General features: G+C 33.9%; 2 protein-coding genes across 5 annotated transcripts in view; one reads left to right on the forward strand and one right to left on the reverse strand.

Annotated features, from left to right (window-relative positions):
* The window catches only part of LOC128672771 (dual specificity protein phosphatase 22-like), a 28,104-nt gene extending 22,607 nt beyond the window's left edge, over positions 1-5,497 (forward strand). For all 3 annotated transcript variants that reach the window (XR_008405002.1, XR_008405001.2, XM_053750154.2), the window contains one exon: positions 1,789-5,497. Coding sequence is in view for 1 of the 3 variants with exons in the window: in XM_053750154.2 (XP_053606129.1) it covers positions 1,789-1,816 (28 nt within the window). In the remaining 2 variants the exon portion in view is untranslated. The remainder of the gene's footprint in view (positions 1-1,788) is intronic.
* Positions 5,498-5,595: 98 nt separating this feature from the next.
* Positions 5,596-27,352, reverse strand: Tmep (Transmembrane endosomal protein). 2 transcript variants are annotated; one of them, XM_053750152.2, is made up of 8 exons: positions 27,070-27,352; positions 23,143-23,293; positions 17,523-17,688; positions 16,130-16,356; positions 14,219-14,420; positions 13,049-13,284; positions 12,504-12,588; positions 5,596-9,141 (listed from the first exon to the last, which is right to left on the reverse strand). In XM_053750152.2, exons 2-8 carry the CDS (start codon positions 23,290-23,292, stop codon positions 8,993-8,995), a joined length of 1,215 nt encoding a protein of 404 aa, XP_053606127.1. In that variant the 5' UTR covers position 23,293; positions 27,070-27,352; the 3' UTR covers positions 5,596-8,992. The 2 variants fall into 2 exon arrangements, with proteins under 2 accessions (XP_053606127.1, XP_053606128.1); XM_053750153.1 differs by lacking the exon at positions 5,596-9,141 and adding an exon at positions 10,554-11,878 and having other exon boundaries at positions 27,070-27,351.
* Positions 27,353-27,721: the final 369 nt, after the last annotated feature.

Consider the following 27,721-nt stretch of genomic DNA (forward strand, 5'->3'; position numbering starts at 1 on the left):
TCTTATAAAGCATCTTATAAAATTAAAAAGTATTACTATATAGAGTTACTTGTAAATCACCAGAAACCTCGCAGGACTAAATTTGTTCTTTGTTCTGTTTTTATTAGATTTTACTTTCATACTAAATGGTGTTCCATGGGCAGGATACCTAGCAAGTAGATATGATGGTAGGCGGGGAAAATCACTGACTTAGTGGCGCAATTAGATAAGCGGACGATATAGTGAAAGTCGTAGGTAGGTGCTTACCTAAAGGGTGGCCTATTAATAGCAGTGGACAGAAAAAGGCTGAAATAATGATGATTAAGTACTCATACAAAACAGTGTTTATATAATTTTCCGTTTCAATGTTAATTCTTCAATGCACTTCGTGTGCGACAGCGGGCGTTGGACGGCGCAAACATATAGATAGGTATGTAAAAATCTAAGGTAGGACAGTCATAACTCGTAGAACAAATACTAGTGTTTATGTCAGCCTTCTAAGCTCTGTGGGGTGACCGGTGTTTTGGAACCGCTGGGCTACACCAGCGGTTCTCAAAGTGTGCTCCGTCAACTGTGGCCCTGGAACTCCTCAAAGCATCTTTGGCTCTGCGAAAATAGTCCTAATCGCATAGAAAAAAAATATTTTGATGTGTTAATACATCTTGCAAAGTAATTATAAATCTTTTGCCCAACAAGGACTTAAATAGCTAAAAAAATATTATTTGAATCCATAAGATATGAACTTTATTGAACATCTACTCCTAATAACCATGTCAGGTTTTATGTCAATAAATACCTAAGTATCATTTCCGAGCCGCGTCAAATGCTTAGGTAGCTCTTGAACAGGGTGTTTTCATAAAGAGCGAAAATTCGTATAGCCTTAGTATAGTAATTGATCAATCTGTATTCGTTCAGCCGTCTTCATCACTATCACTACATAGTATAAAAGAAAGTAGCTCCCCTCTGTCTGTCCCTATGTTTAGATGCAATGGGTTTAGATGCAGGGTTTTTAAATAGAGTGATTCAAGAGAAAAATGTAGGTACTTAAGTAGGTACTACATCATTAATTTATGCTACAGTGAAGTCGGGCCGAGCCGCTAGTTGGATAATATAATGAACATTTTCCGATTTTCATTTATAGTTGGATTAATTAATGGGCTGTTGTAACTTAACACCCTACTTAATTATGTAATAATGGCACTGTTGCTGCCAAGGGATACTCAAATGAAAGGCCGATGAACAATGGATTCCTTTTATGTCGACCATTATGGCGGCTAAAGTGTCAACTTTCTCGATGTCTCGCTTAATAAAATAACATAAATATATTGGTAGAATTGAATAAATCTACAGGGGAACAACTTATCTGTGTTCCGATGCGGTGAGGGCGTCGATGCCCCTGAATAATTTTAATAAGAATGAGTTTACTTAACGATTTATTTCCAATTTTGGTCAACGGGTAATGCGAATACCTATATTTGCGCCAGAAATACACATGCGCGATTATGTCCCTCATAATCAATCCCTCCAATTAATCATAAGGTTAAAATGTATCCTCTACCTAAACACGCATTTGCCTTGAGTCATCGCGCCACGAAAGAAACCACAATTCAATTAATTTGCCATAAATAGGATAAGGGTAGGAATATGAAACTATCAATAACCAATTTGTAATCTGTTATATGCTATGTTTATTTGTCAGCGAAATGCGATAGCGAATCGTCTGCGGGTCGTTTCAACCTGTATCCCTAGGTGTAGGTATACTTACTTACCTAGTTTAGAAATTACATGTAAATCTATATTTATTTTCAGATCCCGTGCTGTCCAGCGGTGTTCGTAGCAGGTCAGCTCTCGACGTCCATCCACCGTCCGCCCCATCACTCCCGCGCACAAACTCGACCGTTGATTTCACATGCGAAATGAAACGGCTGTTTGAATCAAACAAGACACATTCTAAATTGAAACGGAATTTTGGAATGCACCTTAATACAAGGTATGATTGGCAATCCTTTACGATGGATGTCGAAAGAAACCAATGCGCTGTGAATTCTTCTATACAAAGCGAGTTGATTAGGCGACGATTGTTATTGTATTGCGAAAAATATACAATTGGTGATTTTTTTTAATATACCGAATTTTTGAAAATCAAAAACGTACTTTGTTCAGCTTGTAGCAAGCTGAGATGGCATTTGCATTTCCAGTGTTTAAAAAATGCTTAAAGTATTTGTAAAAGCACATTTCACTTCAAGGCCGTCAGTTTACAGTTGGCCTTATTTCCCACTAAAATGTCTGTGTATTTTTTGCGTCGACATACGACACAAAATAAATCATTTTATATGAATGTAGCCTTGCCTAAGGCGATATCGCGCGAAGTTAAGCTCCGCTAGCCATTTGGGTATATTTGTCACTTTGATGATACTATGAAGAGGCTTGTAAATAAAAGCAAAGATCATCAACGAAATGCTAGACTCATCTCGCCATATAAATACTAAGTATATTTACAGTGGTATTTGGCTGCGATTATATTATTGTTGACTGGTATCGAAAGAGGGATACGTAATGAGTCTACCTATTTATTTAGCTTGAGATGAATACAAAAGCCGATAAACGAAACACTTGCGAGTATGTTCAAACCGTCGTTAAACTGTTTTAAAAAGCATCTACTTTATTATATATGCTTTCCGATGTGGTTCTTTGTATTTCATATCAAGCTGCATTAAATGATAATAAAATATTACAATTATTATTTAATTATACCTATACAATTATTAATATATAAAGACATACAATTCTAAATATTGCCGAGAAAATGTCTTAATGTTGAATGCAATTAAGCAAATCAAATTGTGAATGCTAAAGTACAACGTGCAAATTGCAATATCTAAATAAAGAGATATATTTAAATATATTTATTTATAGGTACGAAGACGAAAAGGTAGTGTAGTAGGTAAGGGTTGAATAAATTTGAAATTCTGGCTGGTTCAGATTAGTCTTTAAGATTTCTACTTTCCAGTAACTTAGCTATATTTTCAGAATCTCCTACCTACTTAGAAAGTTTTTCATGTCAAGCTGTAGTTACTCTTCATTATAATATTACATTAATTCAATATGTATGTATAGATGCGATCTTTTTCTTGATAAAACAGACTTTACATAAAACAGAGAATTAAACGTATTTAATTCTCTGTCAAATTTTGAATTTAAATTAAAACAATCCTTTTCGCTGTCCCCGATTTGGACTTACGATATTCTTGAAATTGATTCGTGTAATTAATTTTGGTTAATCAACAATCACATCAACTAATTGTTGAAAACAACGTTTCGCAAACTGATTCTAATTGTGTATATTATCTTAACTTTATACTACTACATGTGACGACACAAAAGTACCGAAGTGATTACACATTACCCTGAAATTTCACATAAGTGCGTAGATGAAAATGACCTCAAAATTTCAGGAAAGTGAATCAGTGTGAAATAAGCTTACGAGAAATGTAATAAAAATATATATATATTGCGTCAGTTAATTAGTATTTAATGACAAAGATCATTTTCGTGAATTTATCTCGAATAACGTTATCTACTCATTCATCATCATTTTAGGAGATACAAGGCTATAGGTAGATCGGTCATGTTTGACAGCGTTAGGGCTGGACCCTGAGAACACGGCTGTCCATGTATGCCTTATAGACGATTGTGAATCTCCATTTTAAAATTATCGCTTCAAATTCTTAGCTTTGTAGTATCTACCTTGTGGGCATTTTTCCACTGACAGCTAAATTTGTTTGTTGAGGGTCACCTCATGATTGATTGTACGCACTTTCTATAACAGTTATGTCCTCCTTGAGATAGGCATCCATCTACGTTGTTGCGTAATATAAATACCGTGGGCCACGAAGCATAGAAAACTTCAACTAGGTATATCCCTAAACTGTGCATTTCTTTATATTTACGGATAGAAAAGGAAACCTTAAAGCATTGTCTTTAAGCACTCCAAATTCTAATGTGTTGTATGTAAATTGGTCACAACTAAGTAGGTACTACAAATTACCACCTATAATGAAAGCTGATTCATTCATGAGTATTGTAAATTAATATTAAATTGGCTGATAAGTGGAAAAATATCTAACGTTGCTCAAATTGTTAACAAGTCCGTTCCTAGCGCAGCACAATTTTGTATTAGGTTGCACTTGTAATTACGTCATTCGTATGCTCACTTCATCCTAGCATTTTAGCTAATAAGTCTAGGGTTCAACTATGTTGTGAAATTTTGCATATCTTTCTCTTTCTCACTCTTAAGAGGCTTAGCCAGTTAGAAATTGTGATTTAGATGCCTTTAGCGCGGTGGCATTTGTAGTTGATTAGTGGGTAACTGGGGCTGGTTGGGATGAGGCAATGAAAATAATATTATAAATCGTGCACCATGCCTATAGCCCTGGATATGTCCAGCTTCAATGGACATCGGGAAATAATGCCATTTACGCCAGTAAAAAAGTATTTCCGCTCGCCGTAAACCCATCTGTATGCCTCGACGTTTATACAGTAGAAAAGTGAATATGCCAGAACAGTTGCAATAACAATTACATTAAATCTTTTTAAAATTGGTTGGTGTCATCAATGCATTTGCGTCATCCTAACAAGCCCAAATTAATTCTGATATAATTATAAGACGCTGCCACTGTAGCTTTGTTATGGACAATTGTATAGTTTATAAGAAGCTACGTATCTATATATACCTACTTGATCTTTACCATTTACATCATAATCAGTTGTATTAGAAAATCCATTGCTCTTCGAAGCAATGAAATTACGACTGCTTATGACGTAGTTTGTGGAGATAGGTACATACAATTTAATTTCTATTAAATAACATGTAGGTACAATACTCCAGTTGGTCTTCATTTAAATTTATGACGAAATATTTTTAAAACAAATGATTATTTTTATAAAAACAAACGATTTTTAACATTATCACTGTTCCATCATACAATGACAATATTTTATGAAATGTTTAATAGAAGCACTATTTTTGTCCACATACAGGTGTTGGATTTACGCACCAAAATATGATATGTTGAAAAATAAGTACAATTTGGAGGCGAATGAAGTTATCATTTAAATTTCCATATTATATGTTTATATAAATCTAACGACTTATTAAGATAAAGTCCAGGGATTTTTGCTCTATGCAAAGTTTATCACATTTTGAGAGTTCACAGTTCAATTATTTCACCCTCTTCAAGATTCTTACATTTTAGATAGATTCCGTGAACACATTATTTTGGTTGTAAAAGTGATGAATCATGTTATAACGATTATTTGAAAAATACAGAAGTTCTAATATATTTTTTACCTAAGTATTATTAACTCCTTTTAATTTATTAACTCCTTTTGATCGTTTCATATGTAATGATCTTCTATTTGAAACTGAAAACGACGAAGCAATAATGCAAATTGTGTGATCTAAAGATGGAGTTCATATGGTTTATTATTGTGTATATTTTAATAAAAAATACAATTAATATTGTTGTTTTCTTTCCTAAATGTCACTCATTGACCTAAATATCTAGCAGATAACAAATATTAGGTATACGGATTCAAAATTAAACACGTGTTATATCAATATCATTATTATGTATTTATGTATGTAGTACTTAAACTTGGAGCTAAAACATTTTATTAATAATTAATAACTAACATATTTAATATCATATCTTTTTCAACAATGATCAGGCAAAAACTGTTCTATTATGGTTCCTCTCAATTACAAAAATAATTTATTTATACTCAGAATTTGATCGAAACTTACTTAGTAACTCTAGTTATTTTTGAGACAAGAAAATGACCAAATTAGGTCTACGTGCTTAGTACCTAATGAGTATCTACTTAGTAACAAAATATTAATCCATCTATCTATACGTAAGCAGAAGCAGAAATAATATAACAAAAATATATAAAGATGTTATCGATAAATGATATAGTAACACAAATATCCTAAACAAAAGCTATACTTACACAAGTGACATTAAGTAGGTATTTAAATACAATTACTCTTATTTAAAGATTAGCTTCTATATTTCTTAAAGTTAAATAAATATAACCTTAACGCGATAACTAAAATAAAACTGTGTTCAACAAATGGAAGCAAGGTGAATATATCTAATTATGTTTCATATCAGTTTTTAGAAAATTAAGTAGACAAACAATATCGTAACTGGGATAGCATTTACTTATAAATAGAAATAGTACAATGACTTTTAGTGATTCGATCAATATTTCCAAAGTGTTTGTTCACACCATGATCATAATTGACATAATCTTCTAACACAAAAAATTGCCACTTTTCAGCAATAGACCTCGTTTAATAACCGTTTGTAAATAGTAATTCAATGAGACTATAATATAACAATACTTAACTGTTTCTAGGTAACATCGCAAAAACAATAAAAACACATGGCAAAAGCAACAAACAAATAATACTTAGACAAGGAATGCAAGAGCGATTAATAAGAGATAATTCTTATTTCTTTTGAAATGAAGCGCGTAACTACACGTATATTGAATCACAAACTTAGGAAATACTTGACTTGAAAGTATGTAGGTTCCCACTAAATATAAAATGCTACATACAGTAGAATTTAGTATCTAGTTGTAGCCATTGAACAATTTAAACCATATATTAAAACAAGTTCACTAGTAGGTAGGTACTCCGCGGAGTAGGTACCTATTAATTCCATGAGTGATACAACGACAAATACATTGATCAGAATGTAAATGTCGTGGCATACTACATTTGTCACTTTCTATCAAAATGCTCGTTTTGGTCTCAATCACCAACCCCAATTTATATTATAAATGCAAAAGTGAGTTTGCGTTTTATCCTATCACCAAATCTTTTGATCTTCTTGAAATTTCGCATCCATATAATACTGAATACGGAGAAGGACATAAGCTACATTTAAACTCGTAAAGGTGCTGTTTCTTTGGAAACTATCTTAATATACCCCCACCGGGACCTACCCATAGCTCACATTCGGGCAGGCAGACAGGCGAAGCCGCGGACAAAGTTAGGGATTATTTATTTCCAGAATAGTGTATATAATACCAAATTGGACGGCGAAGCGATTGCGCAAGCTTCTTTGTTACAATATAGTCATATGAAAAAGATTATATTTTACCAATAAAAAAATATTGCAGCTAGTATGGAAATAAGTATAAATGGATGTTCACTATGATTATAAATACCACAATTATTATTAATTCATTTTCATTTATATAAATATACATAAAACATACATATTTCTACCATTCAATATTTGCGGGATGTTTGCACTATACATAATAAAGAATAGCAAAGAAATAACTTTCATAAATTTGCATATTCTTATTTCCATAAATTTGCATACGCCAAAATTCTTAAGGCAGGCACCTAAATGTGTATCTAGATATTGTTATCCACCTGATAGGCATCATTTTCGTGCACTTGCACCGTGGTAGTGATAATTTTGCGCCAGTAAGATCAAAATGAAAAATGTTTGTCATAACGTAATCTGAGGTCATTTATATTTACATTTGCGTTTCGTTTATAAATAAAAGTTAGGATTACTTATAAAACATTTATACTTATATACAATGAAACAAGAAAACGTATATGATTTATCGGTTCCGAGAAAGCGAAAGATCGGACATCGAAAGTAGTATGGATGGAATTCATTTGAATAGTAGTTACATGAAATCGTTTTCTTTATCATGGTTATCTTAAACTAAAATGACCCTAAAGGACAGATTTGTGATTGTTTTACAAGTAACCCTGTATATAATATTAAATATCTGACAAAACCTATAATTATTTAATCTAAAATGACTACACAATCTACAAATTTCCAATGGCAAGTTCGTATTATCTTTGGTTCTTTAGAAATAATTTTATACACGTTGAAATATTACAAGCTGTATATAGAAACTTGTATTTTAGACGTCTATTACACTTTACACTTTATTTACATTTAATTTTATGTCCACTACGATACATATCACACCTACCTTTACAATCCTTTTCGCAAAGCCGAAGTCGCCGTGTTGCGCAATAGTTTAGCATGTGTAACAAATATTTGTAACTATATTATGTGGTACCTAACGGATTTGGCTATAATACTATAAAATTATATTTAAAATCATTTACACATCGTCTAAGATAATATTTTCATAATGACATCTTGTTTAGCTACGAAACGAAAGCGGATTCCTAAGAAAAACGACGAACTATATGTTGATGGGTAATGAAGGATATGACAGTGCAAATACGATAAAATCGATGAACGCACATTATGTGCGTTTAAAATCCTTCCTATTTAAGATTAAATAAAGTGAAAACATAACATGATAATCAAAATAAATTATAACCATTTCAACAACAATAAGAGGTAGGGGTTGGAAAATCTCAATAATAAATACAAATGCTATCATAGTATGACACCTTGACAAAAATTAAATCCTAAATAATTTAAGGCAATAGTAAAATTTTTCAAGTAATTCGCCGTATGTTCCACAAAGTTTGTTCTTCAACCCATGGATTTAGTAAGTACTACGTACAACGTAGTACTTACTAATTCCATGCTTTAACCTAATACTTTAGTACAATGAGTCCAAAAAGAGCAGAAACGGATTTTTGATGAATATATTTTTTTTATCATAGCAACACTAAATAGAATGGTCGTGATTGGTTGAAAAATACAGTGTTGCCAGCACAGTGAACACAGGGCCCCCGTATATTATCCACTCTTTTTAGACGAATTAATATCTCTCTGAAAATAATTACATGTACCTGACATAAGGTTAAGAAGGCGTATTTACACCAAGCGAGCGAATGCTCATTTTTATCCCCCCTCTCTGTCCAACCGATGCCTGGGTTATGGGTACAAAAACCCATAGGGTTATGGGTACAAAATGAACATTCGTTCGTTTGGTGTAATCAGCGTTAATTCAGTGGTTCGTTTATCCAGTATGTTGGGCAAATTCATTGGAATTCGTCATCGGAGCTGAGAAGGGTAGTCTTTTCGTGGTAGTTGGTGGCGTGGCTGATGGTGGCCACGCGTTGCGGCGGCGGGCGGGGGGCGAGGGTCGCGCCCTCGTCTCGCTTGCCCGCTCCCGCCCCGGCTCGCATCACTAGTTATCAGAAAAATAATAATGTAAGTTTGCGATTTATTCGAAATATGGCGATATACAGTATCAATAAAGAGTAGAAAATATTATTAATGAGGACGATGAGTCATCTTGGCTGGCAAACCCTGAACGTTTGTAAACCAGTCTTGACCATTTTATTCTATTTGGTGTAATGAAAAACAAATGTAGTTAGAAATCTGTTTTCTACTCTTTGTTTTTGTGATTGATACATTACGCCATTTTTTGACATTTTCTTGTCTACGTATATCGTGCACTCGATTATGTAACAAGATGCAAGTGTATAAGAGCGTCCTCTGCATGAGAGATAAGCCTCTCTGAGTCAAAACCACACGTGCCACAGACATAGGCCATTTCATAATGCAATACTGCTACCGTCCTCAACGTGATTTGTAGTTATTGTAAAATTGTGTAAGTGCTCTACCATCACGAAGAAAGTGTTCATTAAGAGGCAATTTGTGCTTGTAATAGTTTTGTAGAATTGTAAGACTTGAGCTTATTTAGATAACTCTATATTTTGAAGCATAGCATAATATTCTACTTTTTATACTTACTCGATATTAGACTTCTTTATTTATTCAATCATGTTGGAAACGATACAAACGTTTACCTACGTATTACTATATAATGTATCAGTGAATAGTTGATTAGACCACCACCAAAATAATAAAGACCGGACAAGGTATGTTATAATATATATATATATATATATATATATATATATATATATATACATATTATTATAGAAAGGTTTGGGTTGGTTTATTAGTGCTCCAACATTATGGGAAAGATCATTTTCAGCCGATGACGTCTCAAGCAGGTACGACTGGTATGTGGCGTTTTTGTGCAAGAACTAATATCGCCTAAAAATGTGTATTGTTTTGTGGTATATGTGTACTGTTATGTGTTTCTTCAGAGGTAACAAAATAATTTTGTCCAGTTGCCTATTGTAAGTACTTTTAATTGTACAATTAAATAACTCATGTTATTTTTTTTGAGAAAGTTATTTCTAGTTCAACATCTGACCCCAAGTGGAGTAAAAATACGATAAAACAATATCAATGAATAAATATTGTTGTTCCGAATTCTGAAATCGAGTCAATGAAATCAGATTATTAAATCGGATAAGTAATATTAATTTAGATTAAAACTAAGCTAATGCGACCCTGAAATAAATGTTAGTAGATGTGTATGTTTTAGATGCAGTAAATAACAAATTACGTAAAGAAGTAACATTTATAAAGCATGCCAACAAATCAATGATAAAAAGCCATTCCAAATAATACTAAACTTTCTTACCTTAGTACGAAATGATTCTTCAATCCTATATTTTTAAAAAAATTAATTTGGATATAAAATTCCAGAGTCAATATAAGATGAAGAAAAATATATAAGAATATTTTTTGTAAAGTCGTTTATTTATAAGTGAAAGAAGGCCAAGTACAATGTGTTTTAAATTCGTTACTAATTTCGATTTTAACTTAATTAAAACGGAGATAAACTTAGAAAACTTAGAAAAAATTATTTAATTTTAATAATGCTGTTACAAAACATAATCTTTAATACTATATACAATATTATCGAATAATAATAAAAAAAGAAAATGATTGGCTGCACAGGTTGTTCTTTATTAAATCGTTAATAATAACGTATCTCTTATAATGCCGTTCTTTGGTTTGGCGATAGAGAACGTAATTTTATATTTGTTTTTTTTTTATTTATTTATTTAAAAAAATATTTTTTTTTAGTATATACAACCTGCTTAGTGCCATTAATGATTTTGTTAGTACTCCAATCAAACCTAGCTTCTCCTAAAGGATTTAATCCGCTAACTATTTAAGATAACTAACAAAAATTATACAAAAAAGAAATAATAAAATCACAGAAAAATAAACAAGTACACAATAAAATAGGTACTAGGTATAACATTTATGCTACTTAGACAAATAGTTAAGGTCCAGTAATGCGCTTATTATGATTGAATCGTAATCCCTGTAACACTAGAAAAATTAAATATTTTAATGACCTGGCAATGTTTCTAAATGAGTCGTTTTAGATTAAAAAAATTCTTTTTGTACGATTAAAGCGAAATAACTATTTTATTGAAATGCTGCAAACTGGACCAGACTTTTTATCGATAAATAAAAAAATACTTAATTAAATGGCAATGATTAGTCCGAAAAGAGCGAAGTTTATAACAGAATACAGCTATCAAACTTATACAAAATATGGTAGCAAAAGAGAAGACATATATGCCTCAAAATTTAATGATATTTTCATGAAAAAAGAAAACATATTTTGTACAAATTTGAATAACCTTACTTTAAATAATAAAAAAAAGTTTTTTTTTTTGCCATTTTCGTTGAGTAATTAGTTCGGACTAGCCAAATACCTTCATATTTTAATAGGTACAAAAAGTTATTAATCAATCATGTTCTAACCCGAGCACCGAAGACCATAGTAAACATTTTTAGATTTTTTTTTATTATTGCAAGAAAACATATTTTTATTGAAAGTCTTGTTTATTCTTTTACTAATTTTGAAAATATTTATATTATTTGCCGATTTTTTAAATTTCGAAAAGCAATGGTTAGTGATGTTTCCATGCTCGGGAATTATGTATGTTTATTATGTATGTAACAGACAGACATATATGCACTTCATGCAGAGCACAGCTATGGCAGAGCTTATAGTTTCTCATAAGGCAGGTGGGAAGTGACATCTGAAAGAAAATAAATCCAAAAATAAAACCTAGCCTACTAAAAACTAGTTCCAAAAATAAAAACTAAAGATTTTTACAAAAGAATAAAAAATAAATGGGATTTTATGATGATGTAAAATTAAGATTTATCAATCAATTGTAACACGTAATAACGATAGGGAAAAAATCCTTGAAATGTATGGGCCAGTGTGGTCGAAGAGGAGACTGTAATGAGTTTATCTCACATGCATCGTATTTATTATGTAATTATTAATCTCATGCACTTTTAATAAGTGATGTAAAAATTTAGGTTATTAGAAAATTTTATTATTACGTAGTTATATAATGGCACAACGTGGCTTCACTGCCCTGGGAAATTCGGGATTGACATATCAAAACAACTTTCAGACTTGACCAATCATACCCTAAATCGACTGTAAGAGATCCCTACATAGGATAAGTCCGCTGTACATATATCTCTTTTGTATTTTATGTACTCATTTCTCGTACAAAATAATTACAAACAATATTAAATATACTTAATAGAATCATGCGTTTAAGGACGACCACTCTGGCCAAATAGAATCGGCAAACAAAATGTGAGAGGCAGCGTCACGATGCACAGACAAGCTGCGGGGTCACTGACCTGAGCTGTACTGCGTGTACTGCTGGTACTGAGGGTGGAAGTTGTGGAATGCGTCCGTCATTATGTCCTTAGGGTTCACTGTCTCCTAGAAAAACATTATAGATATTTATTAGTCATTAATTTAATTTTTATTGTTGTAAGTATTACGTTGCGAGCACGAGGGAACAAGGGGGACAAGGAAGTGCAGTGCATGCGCAAAAGTTTACGTCAAGGTAGACGGTGTAACTGAAGGGAGAGCAGATAGGTAAATAATGTTTTGTTGTGTGCGCATCATTATATGGATTGTAGCTACTCGTATTTTCTAGTATTTCTGTTATTATTTAACAGTAGGTATCTGAATATTTTTTCTTTTCTGTTCGTCATGGTTATTCAGACATTCATTTACGCCCAGTATCTTCCCAATTTCTTTCCAAAAGTCAAAGAATAAATTATAAATGGAGGTATGCAAAGTGTAAATCCGGAAGTCAGTTTAAAATATGACGAAATCAGAGGAGGAATAGTATTTTAGAACATTGGCAGTATTGTACAAGTTTCAAGCTGTCAACCTTGAGACTGCTGGAGATGGACTGCATGGTGAGCGCGCGGCGCGGGTCGCGGTGCGCGCGCGCGTAGGCGAGCGCCGGGAAGGCGTAGCGCAGCGCCACGCTCGCCGCCAACATCTCGATGCAGATCAGGAAGTTCTGGTACCCCGCCGACACCGTGCCCGCCGACGTGCGCTCTCCCGTCTCCGTCATCGTGGGCGCTATCACCTCTGCCTTCTCGAGGATGGCTAGCGCCACACCTGACGACATTCATATTCATACTTATTTAGATATATACCAACGAACCTCTTTCTATTCAAATATAATATTGTAATCTGACAGATAAACTAACTTCTAGATAATGGCTTGGGGCTTTAGGGACGACTAGCACATGTGAAACACAATTTTAATGCTATCTGTATGATATGTTATATTTAGGCTATCTGATACTTTACCAGCAAGTGGTGAAACAGGCACTAGAGTGTACAATGATGGTCTTTACTTATAACTTAGGCACCTTCTACAAGTATTCAACTAGAAAAGGTACCTTACTGGGGGGCAGTCGCTTACGGCGTATGCGCATCAATAATAAAATGACATATCTGCGACTTTCCTCCATAAAGTACCTTTTCTTGCAGATTGTAACATATTATCAATTGCCAAGTGGAATTCCCGTCACTGCCTACCCCCGTGGGAAACAGGTGCGATATTATATGTATGTGTCGTAATTTATTTTTCTAATTTTTTTATACAGACCGCAAGTTTAGATATCAAAAGTCGCCTTTTTAACATCTAAAGTATCGAAACTGTAAACATAAATAATTATTGTACATATTTAAGAGCTCGAAATATTCAAGGTAACGTAGTGGAGCTCCTTAAAAGATGATTAACTCAAATTCCGAGCAAACAATAAATCCATATTTTAACTCTGGTGTTGCGCGTGCACTAAATCTGTTTACTGGATTATACAATAACAAGATAATTTAATTAGTCTGTGTAATAATAAAAATAGAAGCACTGATAACAAACATCATAAACAGGCCAATTTCATGTGTACTTTAGTTCAAAAACTGTAAACAAACTAAAAAGATTTCACTTGCAGAGAACGCCTTAGATACAATTATTATTAACTTTTAAAAAAGTGCAATAAAATTAAAAACTAACAAAAAGTGTGTGAATATGACTGAGACTGACCTTGCCAGAACGAGAGGAAGATAATAGACTTGACGGTGAAGAACTTCAACACGGGATCAAAGGGCTGCAGCATCTCGCGCGTGGCGCCCAGGAACATAAAGAGGCCGTACAGAGCCAGCGTCACCGAGAAGTTGGACAATATCGTGATATAGATGTAGCCGCCGCTGATGCTCCAGTCGCCGTCGCGATAGTGGCCCGCCGCCTGGAAATGTTCATTATTGTTAGCTGCGCCCTGCTTATTCCAGGTTACATTCTACCCGTATACCAAATTTCATAACAATCGGTCTATCGGTAGACTTTGCATGAAAGAGTAAGAAACATCCTCACAAACTTTCGCATTTATGGATAGGATATAAATGTAATTAATTATTTTAAAAAAGCTTTTGCCCACATTTGCATCTGCAGTTGCCTGTTAGATTTGGGTCATGAATAATATCTATTCCGAATTTTATAAAAAATCGTTTAGCCGTGAAAGCGTGACAGGCAGATTTTCGCATTTATATTAGTATGGAAGTATGGATTACGAAAGACTGTTATTCCCTGCGGTATTCTTTCTTTACGCCTTTTAATTAAAACAAATTGATAGCTTCATTAATGATTGTTAGTTTACACTGAAGATAATATACCGTCTCCTGTCTTCAAATTATTAGAACGTGACTTTAACAATTTATCGTAACTTTCTGTAGCGATATCATATCAAAGTGAAATTGCATCATTAACATAATCAATTTTAAAAATCATCATTTCAATTGCAATAAACTGAATCACTAGAATATTAAAGTCCGATCGATAAATACATATCGCAGATAAGAACAATAGTCATAAAGATATTTTTATACGAGTAAATATTCGATTAAACATGTTCGCTAAACGCCATTTCTAGGCCTTTCAGTATAAAATGGGGACGTTAACTAATTGGTAACATGCGGAAAAAAATTATCAGACATAGCGTAAAATTTTCTCACATAGCTAAGTGATAATAAAAAACCTTGGGTATGTATGTATATACAAGATTGCAAATTTTCATACCACATAGTCCACAGTCTGGTAAATATATCAGTCTCTCTCCATCTTATATGAGCGTGCCTCCGTTTGTATTTTTCGGCTGTGACGTCCCAAAGCCTGTAGTCGGCGTAAAAAATAAAAGTTTGAAGATTCGGCCATGAATTTACGACCGACCGCTTATTTCTTTGAGATCGCTATTGTTGCCTATTAGTTATTGAAACTTTATACCTATTAGTCACACGGCTAGGCTATGTTTCTTTTGGTCGCGTACGACATCCACAGGAATATATTTTAGGCTCTTATTCTAGGGCGGGAACTATACGCCGCGCGTAGGTTTATCAGTAGAACATATTGTATATATATGTCCCAACTCGTGCTGAAGTTTATAAATTTATAATGCAATCGGCTAAGGAGCCCTTCCCTGCCGGCTGTAGTGTGTAGAATATTTCCTCTTGGGCATCTTAAATATTATATATATCTCAGTCATTTATGTATAGGGTACCCTGTCTCTGTGAATATATTTTGAATAAAAACAAACTATATGCTAGAAAAGGTAGCTATTTTTTGGAGTCCAAAAAACTGTAGAAAACCTTACCTCTTGTAAAAGATCTTCAAGTGGTTTTCGAGACATTTTTTATTAATTAAAGCAATGGTTTTCACCTTCAAAATATACGCTCCAATCAAATTACATCACGCAAAAATATAGATGCTTTTTTACGTTCAAAATAATGCTAGCTGATAATATGATAAATTTGCATAGGAGCAAGAGCTGGTATGTGGATTGTTTACAGAATCTCAGGAACCCAAAAAAGGGAGAAAGGGACAGACAGACGGTACAGCTGAAACTGAGTTTATTAAAAAGTCTTATGTGAAAATAAGATAAAGCTTTTAAATAAGATGCCTTACCTGCAAGAAAATGATAATGAAAGCGCAGAGTGGCTTGATGAGACAGAACTGTAGGGTTGCCTGTTTGCAGAACCGCAGGAACCCGATGGTGTAGGTGGCGCCGGACAGGCAGCAGGTGCCGTTGACGCACGACGCCCGCACCGGGCGACCCCGCAGCTCCGACATTATGTTGCCTTCCCCGCCCAAGTACTCGTAGCATAGGGACAGGAAACTGTATATCACTAGGGCTGAAATGGAAACAAAGCTTATTTTCGTTATATTATCGAACTAAAGGCCCGCTTCGGCTTCGCAAGGGTAAAACATCATAATGATATACCCTAAACCTTCCTGTCTGTTTTTGTCTTTGAAATTTACAGTTGACTATAAAGTGTACAGCAAATTTTCAATAAATTTGAGTAGGTTAATGTGCTATTGACAGTACGTACAGTAAGTACTTATGTGTGATGCAAACTTGAAAAACCTAGAATTCGAGTTTGGATAATGTACAATCTCGACTTTGCTTAAATTTCGAATTTCATTTTCCTTAATCCCTATGAACTGGCGAAACAGGTAAATTTTACTATATCCGAATAAAAATAGATCCTAGAATAAATAGTACAGACGAAGGAATATAACAGTACACTATATATAGTATGCAAAGGATCAATATAAAACCATTTAGCGTGATTGTATATATTCTCAGCGGAGTCGTTTTCATGTGGAATATAGCTGTGTTTCATTGACCTCACAAACCGTTGTCGTATGTGTCTGTATGTCCTTTTAATTATTCAAATATTTCAGCAAATAAACAGAAGGTTATTTAAAAATAACATTCAATCAAAAATCTGCTACAAAGCTGCCTTATATAACTTTATCATATTAGTAGGATTCTGACTTCCACGTAGAAGAAGTAAGGAAACCTAACACTGCAGTAACAAACAAGAAAAAATGGTCATCTTTGGGACGATGTGAATCATCCAATATACAACGTGACGTCATTCAATTAGCCGCAACGCCATACGTGTTACCGAAGGTGTGCCAGCTGTTTTATCGTCACAAACTGCCGTATTATAGGTATGCAAAGGAGTTCTTAGTACAGGAGTTACATTATTGATCAGATATTATAGTACTATCATTGTACCATTGTATAGTTAATAGACATAAGTCCAATACATATAAATCTTGTGTACAATTACTCTGAGAAATACACAATAAAAGAAAAACTGTAATAGCGGTTTTGTTCCAAATAGAGGTAGGTATATTTAGACGACCAATAAATTGATGATAAAAGTACTTACAATCAAACGCAAGTCAAGTAGGCCTGGATGTCTATTTTGGGTAACTAGACACCTAGTTACCCAAAATCATTGTCAATTCGCTGTTGACTGTATCTTACATTTATAAAAATACGTACCTTCATAACAATCCCGTACGGTAAAGAAGTAGACATAATAAGAGTTTCCCGTGAAGAAGAGAAGCGAGATCCAACTGTGGATACCGTAGATCGGCACGATGAACAGAATGCGCACTATCCAACGCTGCTCCGATGGGTTCGTGTACCAGCGGAGGTGTTGGTAGATCTGCAATGGATAAAAAACTAAATAAATTAAACAAAATGAAAGCTGTACAATGCTGCTTCGGCTAAAAGCGGAGGTGTTGATACCAGAGATTAAAGTATATTTTAACAATTCCTTCTTAAAAAATGACGTCGATTATTTCTTTTTGTATCGGAATGAGATTAAAAGCTTATTTTATATTATTCTTCTCTTTTTACTTCTTTTTACTATGGAATCCATTAAATGTAACTAATAGTTAAGAAAAAAAATCTAAAGAATTAATAATGTAAAGAAAATCTTGCAGTCCGACGCAGCAGGGCCCTCTGTTTTCTAATATGTAGCGAGATTATTCATGTGGCATACATTTTTAAGGTTTTTCAGCAATAATTATCCATTATTGGAAAATGATAGATATGTTTAACATTTTCCACGTGGAAAGTGACAAATGACACTTCTTACTTAACTAAATGTTTGCTAGTAAACTACTACATACTATCTACACTACATGGGTTGACTATAACCGAGACCTCAGTTTCATAAAAATCTGTGAAGTAAATTTGTGTATTGTTGCATTTAACACACATTTACACACACATCAAAATTTTCGTATTAGCCTTTTACTTTTTAATATATATTTAAAATATATTATGGATGAGATAAAAGAAAAAATAAGATATTTGCAAATAAATACAACGCTTTCTGTTTATTTGAAAATATCGTAGTTTTTCTTCGGTCTACAATTCGCACAATAAAAACAAACAATCTTAGATGCGTGTTGTTAATTTCCGGCAATCTGCATACGATATTCCACTGACATACATGTCAGCTCCACGCCACTACATGCTTGGACTCATAGTAGTGATTAGATTATTTAACATTTTTATTTTCAGCGCGCTTTTGCAATATTTATCGCCGTTAATATTACACAAGAATGACGACAATATACTATTTGATCACATGTGCAGCTGTTGATGTAACTTCAAAACAAGATTTTGTCTTTAAAATATTGTCATTTAGATATATGTACATCAAATGTTGACTAGCATCTTCATGGATCAAGTCATCAGATCTTCATTCCGCCCATTGGTAATTAACGAATGAAATCCTTTGATTGGTTATCTCTTTCTTTTGACTATAAAATTATCAACGTAAATAAGTAGGTTGAGATAAAATAACTGGGTCCATACAAAAATACACAAACAGCTAGGACATGTCTGTCAAGGTGTATAGATGGTGCGCATACTGCACAACGCGGTGGAAACATGGGTGTATCACTACAAAAGTTAATAATGATGAATACCCACTGTAAAAGTGACTCAGTTATTGTGAAATAATCTTAACATATTATTTTTTCATAAATATTTGTATTTTCACTAGTTGTTACAACAACAATATTAAAAATATGCATTCATAGTCTAGTGCGTTTAGAGTGGGATAATCCACCTGCAAAAATGGCCATGTATAATACAAAAGGAGCTAATGTGTAGCAGTATACTTGGGTTTGACGTCATCATTTCGCAGAAACACCATGATATACACACGCTGGGGACATTGTGGCCCAGAAATGTATCAATGTTAGTTTATGATTATGTTTGCTAGACACTCTCCATCGCAAGCACAGAGAGAAAATGTCGTACATTCCTGATGATTAGCCATAGCATAAAGCAATTGTTGTTTTCTTAATAATAAACTGTTCGACTGTTTGATTGACAAACATTGATCTTATAGAACTTCGGAATCAAAATGAAATATACCAATGACCCATCTGATTAAAACTAATTTTTTAATGACTATCTATGACTGACTAAGGTTCGTAATCATGGAAATAAATAAGCGATTACGATAAGAATCGTCAAGATTGGACACTAATACAACCATATTACTGGATCATAGCAAATGAATGAACAATAGGACTGATGTAACTAAGCAGAAAAATTTGATAGTAGGTAGTTAACGTTTTCTCTGCATACTAAACTATGCATTTTCAATGTAAATCCCCGATTAGAAGAATTTAAGTTTGTATACGTCATTATACCATTAACTAGTAGGTACGAAGTACTTACTAAATCCATGCATTATACCTATTTCGATCTTTTTTAAAACAAGTGTTATGGCTCCATCGTTCGCCAAAACGTTGATTTTGCCAACGTCAAGGTATGAGATTGACACGGAATACAATATGTTATAATATCAATATTGAAACACGGTTCAGTGTATAACCTAAAATATAATATATATACATACATACGGATATAGGGAATAGTAAATAAAAATTATAAGTATATATTATTATTTAGTTGTTTGTTTGAAAGGTGACATACCTAAACGAGTGTTCTTAGATGATTAAATGACCGGGGTTTTAATATGTAATATTCATAATATCTTGAAGTTGTATTTGTAAAGGGAAAACATGATAGACAGAAACATGTGACATAAATATGCATAAACTTGACTCGTTTATCAGTAAATACAAAATGCGAACATAACTACCTAGACCATTGACGATAAACTGATAATAGCACAATAGAATTGCTAATATGATTTCTTACTGGGCGTCGTTTCGGCCATTAGTAATATAATGCAGCACATAGGTAAAACAGACCATAAACATGTATTCAAAAACTCATAATAATTCGTCATGAATTGGACAATCCTATTACATCTTTCTAGTTATCTTGTTCAAAATTGCATCTTGTATCTTGTTTCTTAGAACTGGGCGGGACACCTGGCAACGCGAAGTGATTGTGTGGAGTAGGATGCTAACAGAGTGGTGGCCTATAACATAGATGCCCAGCGAAGCGTAGGACATCCGAATTCCAAAGGCAAGATGGGTCGATGGCTTGAGAAAGGTCGATAGGAAGTGTGAGGTGAATGGCATAAATTGATTGAGGCCCCAGCAGAGGGATTTACCTATATGAGTCTGCTGATGATGATCGTGTTTCTGGTCTGTCTAAATGGAAGAGTAAGTACCTATTTCCGTAAAGTACACAGAGAATGACAGATTTAACAGAAACGGAATAATAAAGACGTTAACCACATCTTTAATGTTAATTGTATTGCATTATTATGTATTGCGATACACCCCAGCAATTACGGTAATTAAATTATGCGATTTTTTGCGCGGAGTGAATGACATAATCTGATGATCACAGCGGGCAATACATTGTACCTTGGCAATACGCTCATTTGACTCATCGTTCGTTGACGCCATTTTGACGCTTCCGGAACCGGAACTACACTACTAAAATCCATGTTCGCTTTTAAATTACGTTCTATATCTTAGCATCGCATATACATATATGAAAATTTGTAAGAGTTGTTCTAAAATAGGTTTCAACGAAATATGGAATTAAACCTGGGATGTTTTCCAGGTTCCACGATCTGATTTCAAATTAAAACTTCGAAAAAATTTGTAACTGTACAGTACAGTTTGGGAGACTATCGCAAATTAGGTGTGTATGCACTATAGCTAGATTAACTAGATTCTATTTCCGTAGACTCAAGCAAGTGGGAGCGTCAGTAAACGCTTTCACGCAAGTATAGTAGGTCTACATAAGTACTCACTGTCTACATTACATACGAGTATTAATAGTGTATAATAATACTAGTGAGTAATAACCTTTATTTTCATGTAGCGTTGTCAACGAGGGCGTAGCCATCCATCCACCTTTAGGTGCCAATATAATAAATTAATGGGACAGTATAGCCTAGGGTTGCCATCCGTATTATATTTAGTCAATTATATATATTGTACGAGAGTAATATCGTAAGAAGTCGATTATACATACATATTATACGACATTACAACTTAAATCTAAGATACTTATTAAAAATTTCTATTTAGAACGTAGTTAGCGTCCCCTACCCAATAAGGTAGGTAGCGTCCCCTACCCAATTACCTAGTTATAGCTAGTCCCGGGTTCGATCGCCGGTCGGGTCATGATGTAAAATGATCTTTTTCTGATTGGCCCGGGTCTGGGATGTTTATCTATATATGCATTTGTTACAAAATGAAGTATCGTTGAGTTAATATCCCATAACACAAGTCTCGAACTTACTTTGGGGCTAGCTCAATCTGTGTGATTTGTCCTAATATATATTTATTTTATATATTTATACCTTTAAGATGAGCCCGGATTGACAATCAGGGATGAAATATAACAATTAGATGCATGAATATACGAATAAAGAAAAAATTAAAGTGTACTATTTTTTTCTTGTAAATCTCCAATAGTACTTACTACAAGTAATATATTCATTCTGTAGGTACGCTGTAGTAACAATGAAAAAGCTATATAAAGTACCTACTTCGGCCGTTTTTATAATGCCAGGTGGTACTGATGCAAAGAAAACGTAATACGCTTTCTATCATGTGAAAATCACGGTAAAAACCTGCGCATTAAGCTATTGCAGACGGCAATCATATCAGAACATTGAATAATGTAAACACGGGGTCATTTTAGGCTTGCCAACCCTACTATATAATAATCCTAGTGTCCTGTCCTACTAATTGAGCTAATACAGCAATTAATTAATAAATAATAATATACCTACGAAACTACAAAATTGTAGGTATCAGCATGGTAAACGTTTGTTCCTAAAAAGCTTAGCACAATAAAAAGAAAAATGTGCTAAAATAATATTTTTAATATGTACTGTAATATATATGTACTACGTGTACATTTTTTCTACGATGCTATGGCCCACAATGAATTAAATTTTTTTTTCTTTATTCTGATGTGAATTTATTTGATTTATGCCGACCGTTCGTAAAAACTTGAACAAGTTTTTAAATGTAACCGTACCGTACCGTAATGTAACCATGTAAAAAACGTACGTTAAATATGCAAATGTAATGCATAAAAAATTAACGCTAAAATTATATCTCGACGAGCTAAAAAGATATTCGCAATGACAGCCTGGTTTTAAGTTTTGTGTGAAGAAAGTAAAAAAATGTACAGCTGGCAAGCAAGGTTATAGGTGCTTATGAAGAATTAACCGAGACCTCAAAGAACAAAAATATATAAACGAATCTTATTGTGCTGCGTAATTTGCAAGAACCAGTACCCAATCACCCTGGTTTTTATAATGTACGTCGGTTATTTATAAAGTTCAAAAATAGTTTAAAACATCAACCACTAATGCCATGTCGGCAAGTAGGGTATCTACCTATAAGGGTGCAAGAAGAATAAAACTAGCTATAATAGAGAGATCCAATCCAATCCTAGATCTCTAATCCAAACAGCTTTTTTTAGTTTGAATCTGATGCTTTTCAATATACTAGGTAATAGTTTTTTATTTTAATGCATAAAATTTATAGAAAATATGCTCAGAATATCCACATACTCAAACTAAATTACTTCCACGATTTAAAAAATAGAACGCAGCTGTGCCATTTTTAAATTTTATTGATTGTCAAAGGTCAAGCTGTGGTCATCCGTCCAGAATCAAAACACATGGCGCCGTATTATACATTACCTGTTGGCAAGTAATAAAGAGTGCAGTCCACACGAACATGCCCGCAATGGTCTGAGCAGAGGCAGTCTGAAGGAACACCGGCTCCTTCAGCATGTCAGCCACCGTCTCCATGATCGGTTGGTGCGTGATGTTAATCACCTCCGTTGTCATCCTAGAAAAAAAGAAACATTTTTAAATCGTAGTACTGATGAAACTTGGATCATGTTCTAGACTTTAATCGTAATCTGTATTCGAATAGGTATCAAGATAGAACTTTCAACGCTGCCTGAGATGCAATAATCGTTGCAAAACGCTGTCTGTTGCTAAAGCTGCATATTTATTATGATAAATAATGTATCATAATAAATATTTAAAAATTATTTCTAACACAAACTAAAATACTGGGTGTAGACAGCAGAGTTGTGGTAGGTTCTCTGGGAAAAGTAGGGACTAAGAGAGAGGGTATTTTTAGAAATTCCCACGGGAACGGAAAAATTGTAATATTACGCGCGTACGAAGTCGCAAACATTAGTTACTTACTTCTACCACAGTATATGTTTATCCTATATACGTATTTGTTATAAAATATAGTATCATTGGGTTAGTATCCCATAACACAAGTCTCCAACTTACTTTGGGTTTAACTCAATCTGTGTGGTTTGTCCTAATATTTATTATTATTATTTGTATCTCCTTTTGGGATTCACGGCACATAGTCCGGTCCTTTGAGAGGCTTGCGTGGGGATATGGATCCAACACGTAGAGGCCCTTTGGAGAATTTTGATGTTGTGTAGGTCTCCCGCCAAGACCCACTCCCGGATATACCAATGAAATGATATGCCCATGAGCAGGTCTCGGCGGGAGTGTGAACTATTGCAGAATAATGGATAGAAGTACTGGTCTATAGAATGAAATTTGGATGGACTGAGAATGGGCTATTGCAAAGAGTGCGGTCACCTGCCATAATCATGATAACTGACTATTCAGTGGCAGGTGGTGACTCGCCGCTCACTAGATGGGCCCCTCAAATCAGTCGCCGTGATTGGCGACAAAGGGGCAACATTGACGTGGGCGGCTAAGGGTGTAGAGAGGTGAGTCTGCGGGGCGCGAAATCGTGGTGATCCAGTCAGACACCCCCGGCGTTATGACATTTTACACTTCCACCCTTCGAGCATATAGCTCTCGCGACTCCACTCTGGCCGGCCGATGAAGGCAAGCCACAGGTAGGGGTCCTGTTACCTCTCGGTTTCCACTCCGACCATGGGGAAGGAAGGCGGAGGTGAGGAACAGGGGCCTCCCCTGGGAGCACTCAGGTCCGTGGGGTCGCTACTCCCCAACAGCTCGCCACAAGCTGCCCTGCGGGCTTATTATTATTATTATTATATAATAAACATACTACTAAATACCTACGCAGTATACACGTACGGTACGGATAATAAATTTCGATCATTGTCTATCTTGATCATTTCGAACCCGATCGCATACAATCTTGACCAGATAAGGGGTGTGGTGGTGTTCTGTGATAATATCTAGCTATGGGGTTGAGCATGTAACAAGCAATAAGAGATAACTAGATAATCATGGTCGAGTTTACATAGGTTCTTTTCACCCATGCTTTTCACCAATATAATATTTCCTACAAACCAAAGCGCCTGGTTCGTCATAGAAAGTTAGGTTTACTTTCACCAGCTAGCATCTAACATCTAGTAGTCAACATGAAAATAAAACATTATTTTAAATTTCAGTTAATTTATTTGTTACGCATAATTGATTAAATATTAGATGGACATATTATTTGTAATATCTATTTATGTTATGCGGCCGCAGCGGTCGAAACCCACTGAGAACCACCATTTACAATATGCGCGGGAGGAGAAGCGCAATCTGTTTTTCATTTGCTACCAAACCGACACAAAGATACTTTGTATTTAGTAAGTTAGGTGTATTTAGTAATCTTAAAACAATTCATTCATATTGAATGTGTAATTGCTAATACTGGTGTCAGGTTTTATTCAAATCGCCTAAAGGCATCTGTAGTTGCATACACACTAGTGAACTAAACTGTCCAGCAATTTGCAGGATTTAAATCAATGATTACTGTGCTAGAGCACACACAGATTCAAAACATGTTACATATACAATATTAATTTGCATTGTTCTAATGTACTATGCTTCAATAGATAGACAAGGCCTCTGCAATAATAACAATGATTTAATATGACGACAGCAAGGTCTTGTGAGTAGTCAGAGTTTCTTTAAATCAAATATATTTGAGAAACACCTCAAAATTAATCACCATATTTCATCCAACAAGTACCTACTTATGTAGTCTAGTTACTTGTCAAGTATCAAGGAAATTGATAAAAGAAGATGTTTGTCTGTTTGACAAAAGTATTGGAACATTTTCAGAAGGTCCTTTATATGTAAGGAAGTTTATGAGAAGGAAGTTCCACCACCAAAGTGATGGAAGGAACAAACAAAGCTACACATAAGTTTCTTGTGTGTGAAGCCTAGGTACACAAACATTAGTCATAAATATTTTGACCATTTATCTGATTTGCTTAAATTTGATTTTTTTAAAATTTTTCAAGGTCTTGTACCTATAATATAATATAACTATATTTATTCTGATCATTGGAAGTACAGATAGTCAACATAAACAAAAACAACCATAAAAATAACTACCTACCTCAAAATAGGTACCTATCATATATGCATACCTGCATTCCTAAACATCAAGTATATTTTTCCAAAATTGTTACCAGATTATTGTGCAAACAAAAAAAAATATTATGATGACTTTATCATACATTGGCTATCACTAACAACAGCAAAACTAGAAATGTTTATATAAGACATTCATTGTTGCCTATTGCAAATAAGGCATAATATTTTTTAAATCTTAGTTGAGACCACAAGTGATAGAAACACCACTAAAAATACATTATGTGTGTGTAAGAGTAAAATGTAACATGTTTAAGAGTCATTCTTTTGTAATCCAAACATAATGTAGTCTGTTGCTATGATGTCACTAAGAAACAAAACAGCTGAATAAATAACATGTGAAATGAATAAATGGGACTATAAAACTAAATAGGATATTTAATTATGATCAATGTTCATAACTTTAATTTTAAAAACTTCACAGGCTTTCATTTGAAATTAAATAAAAAAATAATAATCAAAATTCTTTTCAACTTAGGATGATTTATGTAATCATTTTATTGATGTCAAAAATTTACTTAAAATTAAGTCTACTGTCAATTACCAGGTTTTAATTGTGTTGTAACATTTGAGACTTTTGGGATTGAAGCTCATCAGTTTTTTAACTATGTCAAAAATATTGGTTGAAGTAAGATACTTCGTGACCAAAGCTGGAAGATGGTAAATGAAACATGGGCTTAAGGAAGAGTATACATACTGTCAAATTATGCCATCAAAATGTTCAAAGAAATGACAATAATTGATTAATTCTTATGTTAATATGAGTTGGGTTAGTATGGGTTACATTTAGGTATACTTTTCAGCAACAGTGTCTTCACTTCAAAGTACACCTTTATAAGAATTTTTCGAACTGCAGTATGGAGACCTAAAGAAACAGTTTAAAATCTTCTAGGAGAAGAAACAAGATAGGTACAAGGCAGTAATTAAGATGTTCAATCAGCATTTCGAGTCGCCTACATGCTAACTAGGGCATTATGCAGAGAGCGCTAATTGTGACTTTATAAGATTGTACAAGTTTTATAATCGATTTGGAATACAGAAACAGCAAAACTAGATGCGGAACATAAAAATTGGAGGTCACACGTCTTGACATTTTGCTTGTTTGTACATCTTAGAGTGAAGGGGAGCTTTGTATTGATGTCGAACTAAACCCTATTGTTGCGCTACAAAAACATTGTTCAGTATTCATATGGTACGAATTATTTTCATAAAAGCAAAAATTACCTGATTAAATATTATGCACGTCTTCTAACTAGTGTTTTCCTTTTGTTAACAGATGTCATTCGTTATCAACACAGTGCACATATTGTTCAACCACTATAATATACGAAAATATTTCACTTTCTATTTACATAGGGGCTGACAATAATTTGCCTTTATGTAAAACAATACATAGAACAATATTTTATCAAAAAAGATTTCAATCTTGGTCGTAATCAATTTATTTTCACTCGCGAATTCGTGACGATCTTTCCTTCCTTCTTTCTTTTCTAAATACCATAGATTTAACTGGTCTATCTATAACCATAGATTACATCGGTATAGAAAATTATAAAGATATGATCCAAGGGAGAGTTGTGTGGCTCATTGATTTGCCAGTGGATTATGCAAAGCCCACAATGGCTACATTATTGTAGCACTTGTGGGCTTGTTGAACGGCGAGCCTATCTAGCTCGTAGAAAATAGAAGTATAGTAAGTAAAAATACATTATTACCCGAACTCTACATAACGCACATACAACACATAGGATAGACACAAAGAAAAATACTGGTTTCTAAAATAAGATGAACACAAGGGAGGGAAGTATTCTCCTATATTCTTGACTATCGAAAACTGATTTTTATTAGATTATTTTGAGTTTTTAGGATTTTTGAA

This window comes from Plodia interpunctella, chromosome 10 (assembly GCF_027563975.2).
Source record: "Plodia interpunctella isolate USDA-ARS_2022_Savannah chromosome 10, ilPloInte3.2, whole genome shotgun sequence".
NCBI lineage: Eukaryota > Metazoa > Arthropoda > Insecta > Lepidoptera > Pyralidae > Plodia > Plodia interpunctella.